The sequence below is a fragment of the Saimiri boliviensis genome, chromosome 4 (assembly GCF_048565385.1).
Source record: "Saimiri boliviensis isolate mSaiBol1 chromosome 4, mSaiBol1.pri, whole genome shotgun sequence".
Classification (NCBI taxonomy): Eukaryota; Metazoa; Chordata; class Mammalia; order Primates; family Cebidae; genus Saimiri; species Saimiri boliviensis.
In genome coordinates this window covers 39,604,415-39,616,727 of record NC_133452.1, presented here as the reverse complement: position 1 = coordinate 39,616,727, position 12,313 = coordinate 39,604,415, and the positions used below count along the sequence as shown (strand labels likewise).

Here is a 12,313-nt window from a genome sequence, read left to right as displayed (position 1 = left end):
CTAATTATATTGCAAGCACTCAGGATACAGATTATAATGTAAGCCCTATTGTTCTACTCTAGTGTAGAATTGGAAATCTTGCCATTTTACATAAGGCTCTCTTGTAAAATATGTAGAAATATTATATTTCAAATAACAACTAAGCTTTTGAGAATATATGAGATTAAAAAGATGTTTTTAAGTTATCCTGTATTTTACTACATAAAAATTCGTTAAACTCTGGACAATTCAAAAAGAAAAGAGAATAAAAACAAACTGTTATTGGTTTATGTATTTGGTTCATAATAGATATTCAATAAAGTGGGATGAAGACCTGTACCTTTGAGTTTGATTGAATGTAATCTGGAAAGAGGGATAATGATGGCTTTTTAAAAAATATTTGAAGATGTCTAATGTTTCATGTGGAGCAGACACTAGAATTTTTCTGTATGAGCTAGTGAAGTAGAACCAGAACCAGTGGGTGTTAGCTCAACAAAATAGGTTTTTGACTCATCATAGTGACCTTCTAACATTCAGAGTAATTTAAATTTTAGATTAGGCTAGTTTAAGAATAAACTTATTAGAAAACTGTAACAGAACAATAAGAAATAAATTTTTTAAAATTTTACCATTTATAACAGTTTCAGGAAACACCTGATACATAGGAAAACATTTAACAAAAGATGTACAAGATCTATACCTGAAAATGGCAAAATATTAATGAGAGATGTTAAACAAGAGCCAAAGAAATTGAGGGATTTAGCTTCTTCATGGATTGGAAGACTGAAGTCGTTTCTTAACCAAATGTATCTACTGGAAATTTGTCTAGTAGAAATTTATTGATGGAAAACCTAATCTAAATCTTAGCATTTTTTTTTAAAAAGCTAATTGTAAAATTGATATGAAAATGCAATAGCCGTGGTGATCTTGAAGAAGAGCTACTTCACGGACATCAGTATACTTACGAAGTGATGGTAATTAAAGCTGTGGATTGGGATAGAGACCAGTGGAACAAAATAGAGAATCCGAAAGGCATTTATATTTATGTTAAAACTAGCACTGCAGTACAATGGGGAAAGGACAGTCTTTTCAGTAAATCATGGTGGAGCAATTAAAGATCTATGTGGAAAAGATCTATGAATATTGATTATTACCTAATATATACACAAAACCTAAATATCAGATGGATTGTGGATCTAAGCATGAAAGGTAGAACATAAAGTATTTAGAGGAAACTCTCTTTATGATCTTGGAGTAAGCAAAAGTTTCTTTAACAGACATACAAGATGTTTACCATAAGAGAAAAAATTAACAAATTAGAATTATTACAGTTACATCTGTTATTCAAAAGACCCTATTAAGAAAGTAAAAAAGAAGACACAGAGTGGGAGGAGATACTTGTAATACATATTTCCAACAAAGGACTTCTACCCAAAATATATATAGACAGCATCTATAAATCAGTAAGGAAAAAGGAAGACAACCCAATTAAAAAAAATGGACATAAAACAGGAATAAGCCTTTTGCAAAAGAGCCTCTCACTGGGCACGGTGGCTCACGCTTTCTAATCCCTGCACTTTGGGAGGCTGAGGCGGGTGGATCATGAGGTCAGGAGTTCAAGACCAGCCTGGCCAACATAATGAAACCCCTCCTCTACTGAAAATACAGAAATTAGCCAGGTGTTGTGGCGGGTGCCTGTAATCCCAAGTGCTTGGAAGGCTGAGGCGGGATAATAACTTGAACCCAAGAAGTGGAGGTTGCAGTGAGCCAAGATCATGCCATTACACTCCAGCCTGGGCAACAAAGCAAGACTTCGTCTCAAAAAAAAAAAAAAAAGCCTCTCTGTGGACAATAAACATAGGAAAAGATTATCATTAGTAATCAAATCGAATTGTAAACATAATGTGATACCACTGTACACCCACTATAATGCTTAAAAAGAAAAAGACTTTACCAAGCATTGGTGTGGAGGTGCAGTAATTGGAACTGTCATTTGCTGTGGGTAGGTATATATTGTGCCATTGTTTTGGAAAGCTGGCAGGATTTACCACAGCTTAAAGTACACAAATGCTATGACCTCAAAGTTTCACTCTTTGGTATATATGCAATGGAAATGCATACATATATTCAAGAAAGTGTTACCAGAAAGGGGTCCCAATCCAGACCCCAAGAGGGGGTTCTTGGATCTCGTGTAAGAAGGAGTTTGGGGCAAGTCCATGGAGTAAAGTAAGAAAGCAAGTTTATCAGGAAGGGAAAGGAATAAAGAATGGCTACTCCACAGGTAGAGCGGCCCGCAGGGCTGCTGCTTGCCCAATTTTATGGTTAATTCTTGATTATATGCTAAACAAGGGATGGATTCTTCATGCCTCCCCTTTTTAGACCATATCGTGTAACTTCCTGGCGTTAACCTGGCATTTGTAAACTGTTATGCTGCTGGTTGGGGTGTAGCAGTGAGGACAACTAGAGGTCACTTGGTTTTGGTGGGCTTTGTCTGGCTTTTTGACTGCAGGCTGTTTTATCAGCAAGGTCTTTATAACCTGTATCTTGTCCCCACCTCCTGTCTCATCCTGTGACTTAGAATGCCTTAACTGTCTGGGAATGCAGCCCAGTAGGTCTCAGCCTCATTTTACCCAGCCCAATTAAAGATGGAGTTGCTCAGGTTCAAACACTTCTGACAAAATAATCTGTTCAAGAATGTTTGTAATAGCACTGTTTGTAAAAGCCCCAAATTAAAAAACAACTCAAATGCTCATTGTTCATGATCTCCAAATTAATTATAGAGTATTCACAACCATGAAAAACCGTTCAACAAAGAGAAGGTAACTTCTACTACTCACAACAATGTGGATAAACCTCAGAAACTTGCTGTTTAGACAAAGAAGTCAGTTACCCAAGTTTCCATTTTAAATACAATTCAAAAGAAGGTAAATGAATCTATGGTGTTAATAGTCAAGGAAGTGGTCACCCTTGACAGGCGAGGTGTGATTGGAAGGGTGTGCTGGCTACCTTTTGTTTTTGATCAGGGTGTTGGTTACATGGGTGTGTTCACTTTGTGAAAATTCAGTGAGCTAAAATTTACACGTAATGATTTGTGCACCTTTCTGTAGATCTTAAGAGATACAAAAGCAAGGCTTTGTGATGGAATTGAGTTGTCCTTGTAACTAAGCTGGTGTGTGAGCAGAGAGGAAATGTAGGGGAGGTGCCTGCCTTCTGAGGTGCTTTGAATGTGTAGTTTTCAGAAAAGGTTTCAGAAAGTTTATGGTCTAAAGGACTTACGGTCTAAAGGACCATAAGGAGATGACGATTGGCAGCTCTAAGTCAAGCGTCTAGAGGACAAAAATCCTTTGCTAGAGAATGGCTGTTTTAGGAAAGCAGCCATAAACTAGGTTGGGATTCAGAAGCTCTAACACAGAAATAGAATATTCAGTCGTTTTGCTTTTGTTTTAAGAGATGGCACCTTGTTCTGTTGCCCAGGCTACAGTAAGAATATTTAGTAGTTTTAATTTTGATCTGAACAAATAAAAAATAACAAAAGCATTTGCAGTTCTGCCGTTTTATTTTTATTACAATAATTTCTTAGCCCTGTCAAAAAATTACATTGGCTATATAAAAAATCAGTGTGATTATTAAATAAGAATTGAAAAACCAAACCAAGCCTGAAGCAAAAGGAGAGAACAAATACAGTAACTGTGAAGACATGGTCAGAACAGGTGTTGGACTTGAGGTGCACCCAGATTGTCACCGTTACAACATCCAGAGCGGAAAGGGGAACACATACAACTTCCTAGGATGAGACTTACTTCCCTTGCCCTTAAAACTTTGAGGCACATTTCTTATCTGAAGCATTAAAGAAGCAACATTGAACAACATAATATGAGTGCTGCAGTAAATAATATCAGTTGAATTGACAGATTGTTTTTTATAGTGACCTTCCGTAAAGACAAAGAAAAGCCCATTCAAGGGTATCGTGCTCAAAGGAACCAACACTTCAACCACCCCCATCCCCAGTCTCATTATCTGGGAAATGCACCACGTTCGGGGCTTTCTTGCTGCTTTCAGAGAGTGATTTCCCATTTGTTTTCATTGAGCAGGTGCCCGGGAAGAACCCAGCATCCAGCAGGCACAGCGTCGGTCAGCTGTCTTTCTGTCCTTTAAGTCCCCAATTCCGTGTCTGCCCTTGCGCTGGGAGCAGCAAAGCAAACTTCTTCCAACTGTCGCTGGAATCCCTGCCAGTAAAGTTTCCAAATGGAGCACAGATGAGGTATATTTTATTTTCTTTGTCAGCCAGACACCAGATACAGGAGTACTGGCTTAAGAGATGTGGAACATTGATCATAGGTAGTGTTTAGTCTTTTTGTTTTTTCCCTGAAAGAGAAGAAATTATTTTGAGAGAAATAACTAGTGCATATAGGTTAAATGTTTCGAACCTGTAGCATTTAGATTCTGACTGTTTTTTTTTTTTTTTTTTTTTTTTTTTTTTTAACTGGGAATTTTAATACTACTTTACAGGTGTCAGAATTTATACAGAGCTTACCTGGGTGTGAAGAACATGGAAAGGTATTTAAAGATGAAGTAAGTGTTCCACTAAATTGCAATATGTGACTTAATGGGATCAAAGCACTGAAATGCAGTGGATGGTGAAATGTGTGTAACTGGCAGAGTCAGAAAGAGATGGGTTGTGTTGAAATTGACAAATTGATGTATGCTAACAGGAAGTGTGAATCCGTTGTATAAAAATATCTTTGTATAAGATGAGATGCAAAAGAATGTTTGTGAGTGCCATTTTATGATGCTTCCCAGCAGTAACACCAGGCTTCTTATAAAAAGAAAACCCATAGAACTTAATAGCATGCACTTACATAGTTTATAGCACAGAAGAAGCCAAAGAAAGAAATAAGCAGCATTTTATCTTTTTAATAAAGGGAAATTAGTTTTCATTATTTTATTTTTCAATATCATTCTAACAACACTATGATTGACTCCATTTGAAGCTTGTAATAAGTAGTATTAGCATTATATCTAAAAAAAATCCCTTAAATTATATACATGCCTCAATAATGTTTTTAGTAACATATTCATCACAGTCCACTTTTGGAAGATTATTTTATTAATTGTTTTCAACTACCTCTCCAAAACTTCTATATAAGGGGTGATTGAGAATGATCACAGTGAGCACTAGAATTAAAAGGAATCTGGCTTCTGACTTTTAATTCTGTAAATGTACAGCAGAACAGCCTTTTCAGTAGGGACCTTCAAAAATAAGCTGTTTGCCTGTCATCTCCTCCAAGCAAAGCAGTCAATTACCCCTCTGATTTTGGCTCTGGCTACTCCTGCCAGAAGGCAGAAAGTAGACTGAGTAATCTCAGAAGGCTTTCTCCAGCATCTGCTGTCTGCAGTTACACACATACTCACCTTGTTTGCCCGTATGTGTAAAGCTCAGCTGTTAACAACAGCACACTTTCAGTTTCATTGCAGGAGTGTAGACACAACTAACAGTCCAGCCACCAGTTGTCAGTGTCGTTATACTGTTAGGTAAACTTTCTGTGTTAGAGGAAAGCCTGTTAGATTAATGCACAAGGATCTGACTTCTAACATCCTTTTTCTAATTTATGTTCTTATTGTACAAATGTTTTATTTTCTCCAAATTTGATATTTAATTGGCAGTTACTCAGATTTTCTTTCCCTAAGTTCTAAGGGTCTTTAGTCTCAATTCGTTTTATCTTTATTTTTTTCTTTCCTTTTATTTTCTTTCTTTTGTTGAGAGAGAGTCTGACTCTTTCTCTCCCAGGCTGGAGTGCTCACTGCCACCTCCACCTCCCGGGTTAAAGCAATTCTCCTGCCTCTGCCTCCCAAGTAGCTGGGATCACAGGCGCCCACCACCATGCCTGGCTAATTTCACCATGTTGACCAGGCTGGTCTTGATTTCTTGACCTCAGGTGATCACCCGACTTGGCCTCCCAAAGTGCTGAGATTATAGGCGTAAGCCACCGTACTCAGCCTGAATTCATTTTCTATCCCTGAGTGGACTTAGAGCCACATAAGGAGCCGTTGGTCTGTCTTGGAAAGTATCATGTAGTCATTACCTTTGAAAATGATAAAGCATTTTTGAAAATAAATTTATAACTTGTTTTTTATTCTGTTGAGATCTGATAATCCATATAGATTTGCTCTATTATTCAATTTAAGATTCAAGTTTAAATTCAAAATGATATGGTATTTCTTTGAGTAATTTTTTTATTCATGGCAAATTGTCTATGAAGAGTTCCTCAGTCACCAAATATCCTCAAAGCCAGATCCTTCTTTACTGAAGTGAGATAGTTAATGTTCTCTGTCGATATGTATTATTCACTCTTTCCTTCATTTATCTTGTGCTTGTTAAATTCCTACAATGTGTATGTTACTCTGTAATGCTCTTGTGAGAAGGAAGATTTGAAAATAACCAATACTTGTTCTCGAGTGTCTCACAAGGTCAGTGGGTTTGGGTTTTGGGTTCTACAAGTAAAACATAGTACAAATTTAACTGAAGTCTTATAAATCATCTCTAAAAGGCAAAGTACAAGTATTCATATAGGCTCTTGTTGGAAATCATCCTTGACTTCTCTCTTACCCATGCCACATCTAATCTGTTGAAAATCCTATTGGGTGTATCTTTGAAACATATAAAGACCCTATCACTCCACCCCCACGGCCACCAGCATTCTGGTCTGCTCCACCATCCTCTCCCACCTAGATGAGTACAGTACCCTCTAGACTCATTTTCCTCCTCCTATTTTTGCTCCTCTACAGTCTTTTCCCAACACAGCCAGGGTGACCCTGCTGAAACATAAATCAAACCATGTCACTCTTTTGTTCAGATCCTTCCAGTAGCTTTGTCTCTCAATCAGAGTAAAAGTAGAACTCCTCACAATGGCCTGCAGCTGGACACCTCACTACCTTGCCTCCTGGCTCTTTGTTTACACTGCCCCTCATAGGTCTACATGGTGGCCTCCTTGCCGTTCCTCTGATCGTGCAGGCTTGCTCCCACTCTTCCTTCTGCCCAGAACACTCTTCCTCCAGATGTTCACATGGCTCACTCCTGCTCAGTTGCCAGCTTACCAATGAGTTCTGCCCTGACTATCCTACTTGAAATTGCCTCTTGTTGCTACATATGCATCCCTGCTCCTGCTGCCCATTCATCTTCCTAGTCAGCTCTGTTTAATCATAGCGCAAATCACCTTTTGTGTGTGTGTGTGTGACAGAGTCTTGTTCTGTCGCCCAAGCTGGAATGCAGTAGCACAATCTCAGCTCACTACAACCTCCGCCTCCAGGATTCAAATGATTCTCATGCCTCAGCCTCCCAAGTAGCTGGGACTACAGGTGTGTGCCACCACACCCGGCTAATTTTTATGTTTTTAGTAGAAATGTGGTTTCACCATATTGGCCAGGCTGGCCTCGAACTCCTGACCTCAAGTGATCTGCCGTCCTCAGCCTCCCAAGTACTGGAATTATAGGCGTGAGCACTGCGCCTGGGCAACATAAGTCACTTTCTAACTTCTTAATTAATTGGCTCACTTAACTATGTTTATTGGCTTATGGTCTGTCTACCCATAAGTCACTTTCTAACTTCTTAATTAATTGGCTCACTTAACTATGTTTATTGGCTTATGGTCTGTCTACCACTTCTAGAATGTAAACTCCACAAGAAGTTTTTTGCTTGCTTGTTTTTGTTTTTATTTCCTGCTATATGTCTAGGCCCAAGAAGAGTGCTTGGAATATAACAGACATTCACTCTGGGAAAGACTCATTCAGACAGAGCATGTCACCGTGGTTTCAAGTTAAAGCATTGGAAAAGAACAAACAGTGCACAGTGGAAAGGGCAGGGAAATGGAAGGCAAGAGCTCCTGAATTCCAAATCCCTCTCCCTCGTTTAGGTCATTAGCAAGACACCTCATCTCTGGAATTATAGCAGTGTATATGCGTTACAGAAGCAAACAAAAAAAATAAGTCTTGTCATGCATCGCAGTGGTCTGCTGTTCTTAAAATGTAGTTTCTTGAATTAAGTTGACTTCCTTCCAATCACGGCTTGTTCTTAGGGCCACAGGTCAGAGCAACCTGTATGTAATAAAGGGTTTTGAAGTAGCCTCAAGACTTTTTTCTTTCTAGTGTATGTAACCTTATGACTAACAACCTACCAAAACGTATCCTTCCTGTCCCACTGTTAACTTCAAACCCCAACCACTAAGTTCTCCGGATGCTCCTTTGCATCAGTCATCTGTTGTGTTATCCTCTTACATAGTCTCAGAAGGAGACTCGGTGCCTGCCCCAAGCCTTCAGCACAGCCAAGGTTATGATAAACCAATCAGTCTCTGTAGTGGGCTCCTTGGGAATGTCAGTTGACATTTTCATTAATGACTTAGAAGACTTCTAAAAGGCTGTCCATTGTACTAAGGCCTGCCTGGGCTGCGGGAAGTGTTAATAGATCTGCCTGTCTTCCTGACCTTGCTTGTTTATCATAGGGCTGTCATAGCACAGGCAAATGAGAACAGAGCAAGTGTTTCCAAAAAACAGGAGAACATTCCTCACACCTGTCACTTTGCTGTGCTGCACTTGGAGATTAACACTAGAATGTCTTTCCTTCTGGTTTATAACCGCAGGATGTCTTTTTCCTGAAATTAGCAAACTTTTTCCACATAATTGTTACTTGAAGAAGTTGTATAAGGTGACTCTAGTTCTTCCTGATTAAGCATTTAGGTAGTCAATATTTACAGGTCTTTCATTTTTGGAGGAGAGAGGAAAATCTTAAAAAGTAGCTATTATATCAGCCTTTGTTTAGAGAACTGTTTGCAGAATTTAGAGTTGTCTTAGTTTTCTAGGGCCACCATAACAGTGCCAGCCACAAACTGGTAGCTTAAATAGTAGAAGCGCATTGTCTCACGGTTGGAGAAGCTGGGAATCTGAAGAAGGCTGGAAGTCAGGGTTGGCCGTGTCGCTTCCTTCCAAGGCCTGTGAGGAAAGAGTCTGTCCTGGCCTCTCTCCTTGACTTGTAGATGACAGGCTCTCTTTGGGTCTTTATGTTGCCTTTCCTCTATGCGTGTCTGTCTCTTTATCCAGATCTCTCCTTTTTGTGAGGACACCAGTCTTATTGGATTAGGCACCCACCCTACTCCAGTATGACATCGTCTTAACCAGTCACCTCTGCATTGACCCTGTTTCTAAATAAAAGCTACACTCCAGGACATCAACATATGAATTTATGGCAGGGACACAGTTCAACCCGTAACAGTGCGTTGCTATCAAGGTTTCTGATGTTCTAAGGCAGAGAACAAAAGTGTGTTTTACTTTTTGTACAAGGTGGGAAAATTGAAAGGGAAACTCTTTTTTTTTTTTTTTTTTTTAAGGTTACAAAGTTATCTAAGAGCTGAAAGTCATACTGAAAGACTGTTTCTTTGCTCTGCCCAGTAAGCCAGACATCATCTTCATAGTATTTTATCTTTTAACCTAAAAGATGTGTTGTACCTTTGAACTTCTAGAGAGCAGTGGCCTGTTTTTCAGAAGCATAGACTTTTGTCTTAAAAGATACCCAGAGAGAGGAAGGGTCTTTCTCATGATTACCCAAGTATTAGAAGAACCACCTTAAAGTCTGTAACTCTTAACACCAGCCTCACATTCAATTTGATTGCCTTTGTTAGTAAATGGTTTTCTTCTGTGTGTAAGGACTAATTGTGGCCACATTAGAAATAAATGTTATCTTTCTGATATTCTTCATGGTGGAAGGCTAATTTGGGGAAAACAAATTGTTGCATGTAGCTGATGTGTTTGCTGAATTATTTTATGTCCATGAACATTCATGTACCTGTTATCTCTTCTAATTTAAAAACCTGCCATGATACAAACTAGATTTTGGGCACCTTGGATTTTTCCATATTCTTCTTAACTCTACATCTAATTCAGAGTAATCACAGGAAGGTATGGGCACCTTCTGTTTTCCTGTGGGCTGGTTTTTCAGGTGAATTAGTTTACTTTGCTCCAAGTCCACTTTTGGGCGTGTCGTTGTGGATAAGAAAGGTCCATATATGAAGAAATGTCTTTGCACGCGTGAACCTCTGTGTCGGCTTTTTTTAGCATTGCTGTGTAGAAGACAGCTGATAACTTAACCTAGAATATATTCTACAGCACTGCATCTTACTAATCTGCATTCTGTTGGTTTTTCCCCCCATTTTAGCAAATTGATGGAGAAGCATTTCTACTTATGACTCAAACAGACATTGTTAAAATTATGAGCATTAAACTGGGCCCTGCTCTGAAAATTTTCAATTCCATCCTGATGTTCAAAGCTGCAGAGAAGAATTCTCACAATGAACTTTGAAGATGGTGAATTCTGAATACCATCAGCATTCTGCTTTAAAGCTCATGTTTTATTCAAAGCACAAGGACGGTTATAACTCCTAAGTGAGAAGTCTCCAAAACTCAAAAGAGCAACACTATCAGATTATTTATATTCCTCAAGAGACAATATAAATGAATTCTTATGAAAGTGCTTGAGCTTTTAACCAGGTACTGTCTAACAACAGTCATCTTTTGGTTCTGTTCACTGAGCTAAATTTATCTTTGTAAATCTTTTTGAGGCTGGGTGGGGGGTGGGGGAAAAGGGGAACTTCATTAATTATTTATGGTAATGGAGGGCAGAGTAAGAACTTTTGGCATTTTGTAAACATTGTTGAATTCTCTTTCATGTACACTGTTTCTTTTTCAATACTTTCAGAAACCTTTTTATATAATCAGATTTCGATTTAAACCAAATTAGTCAAAACCTGGCTAAGTTTAGCCAGTAGGACTGTTATCTGTATCGTTAATTTTGTGCCATATTTTGAATTGCAACATTATGCCAAGTATAACTTTGCAAGTCATGATATTGCCTAACTGCTTGTCATAATTGTCAGGGCTGAATAGTTGTAAGAATGACTTTTCTTTGAATCAGTGTTTTTACTTTTGCACGCATTATGAAATGTTAAACAAATTACTTTTCACCAGCATCTTTACTATAATTACCAAAAACATGTATATAAAAGAATGGAATTGAAAAATAAAGCATATAAACATAAATAAATTAGGTAGTGTATTTGAGTGGCATCAGTCTCACGAATCTTGGTGCCCCGGTGTTTACAGGAGCCAGATGGTATCAGAGGAGTATGCAGTTGTATGCAGTTATGTTTGGGGGATGTTTGTGAGGGTCTTGAACTATTTATGAGATGATCTTGAGCTTCTAATTGTCATTGATGAAATTGTGATGCTTTACAGAGACCAAGAGCTCATCTGTCAACAGAAACACTAATCTGTAAAGAGCCCTGTCTCAGGTCATGCATTGTCCTCCAAACCCAAAGGTTTTTTTCAGGGTTGGCTGAAGAGCGAGTGTCTCGGTTTTACTGAAAAGACAAGGTGTGAGGGAGCAAGCAACTCCAGGTGACACAAAATTTGAAATGCTCACAGATCAGGGAGGTGACTTCCCAAAGTAATTATCCAAGAACCTCCATTTTGGAAGAATTCCTTTTTCGGTAGAATACTTTGCCTCGATATATAAGCATACAGATGCACTTTAAATGAAAACCCTTGATTATAAATTGATAGCTGGTAGTGTTTTTTTTTGCAAGAATGCATTTCTAAGGCAAAAGGTAAATTATTTTGTCAGTCTTTTGATGTACTTTCTGATTCCAGGAATGGATATTTATTCAAGGACTATTTTAAAAATAGAAAGTAAGTTTGTAGCATGCTGTCTGAATTCTGGGGAAAGCGCCATCTCTTCTTTAGTTGCTGTCAGTTTTTTCAGATGTAGGACTTCCTTTGATGTTCTTGTTGGAAGTCCATTAGCAGTCCTTCACTTTGTCAATTCGAGGTTAAACAGGGTCAGTGACATCTGCAGTGTCCCAATCATTTATTTGCATGAATCTGCTTAAATAAGTTTTTGGTTGTTGTTGTTTTTCCTTTTTTATGTTTTGTTCAGAATTTGTACATTCAAGTTGTACTTGTTATATCTGATATGAATGAAATAAAATCTTAATTGCAGATGCTTTTTACATATGTATGATTTTTGAGAAAGCTTCTCAAATAGGAGAGGCAGAACAAGAACAGGAAGAGCATCAGGTATTTAGACATTACTAGTTATGTAATGAATCTGTAGGATTCAGAGTTGTCAAAACTGTGTCCCAGGATGATGTGATGAGCTACAAAAATGCTGAAGATTATATTGTTGGTCAAGTCCAGTTCATCCTCACTGGGAAGTTTTCTTTTCTAGTGTAAAGCATAGTTTAAATCATGAAATTTTAATTTTATTTTTTTCCTGGAGAGAGTCCCACTCTGT

General features: G+C 38.2%; 1 protein-coding gene across 9 annotated transcripts in view; it reads left to right on the top strand.

Annotated features, from left to right (window-relative positions):
* Positions 1-12,029, top strand: part of L3MBTL3 (L3MBTL histone methyl-lysine binding protein 3) — a 122,664-nt gene extending 110,635 nt beyond the window's left edge. For all 9 annotated transcript variants that reach the window (XM_010342993.3, XM_010342991.3, XM_074397474.1 and 6 more), the window contains 3 exons: positions 4,071-4,240; positions 4,489-4,551; positions 10,181-12,029. In XM_010342993.3, coding sequence (XP_010341295.1) covers positions 4,071-4,240; positions 4,489-4,551; positions 10,181-10,324 — 377 coding nt within the window. In that variant the 3' untranslated portion in view covers positions 10,325-12,029. The remainder of the gene's footprint in view (positions 1-4,070; positions 4,241-4,488; positions 4,552-10,180) is intronic.
* The last annotated feature ends 284 nt before the right edge of the window (positions 12,030-12,313 follow it).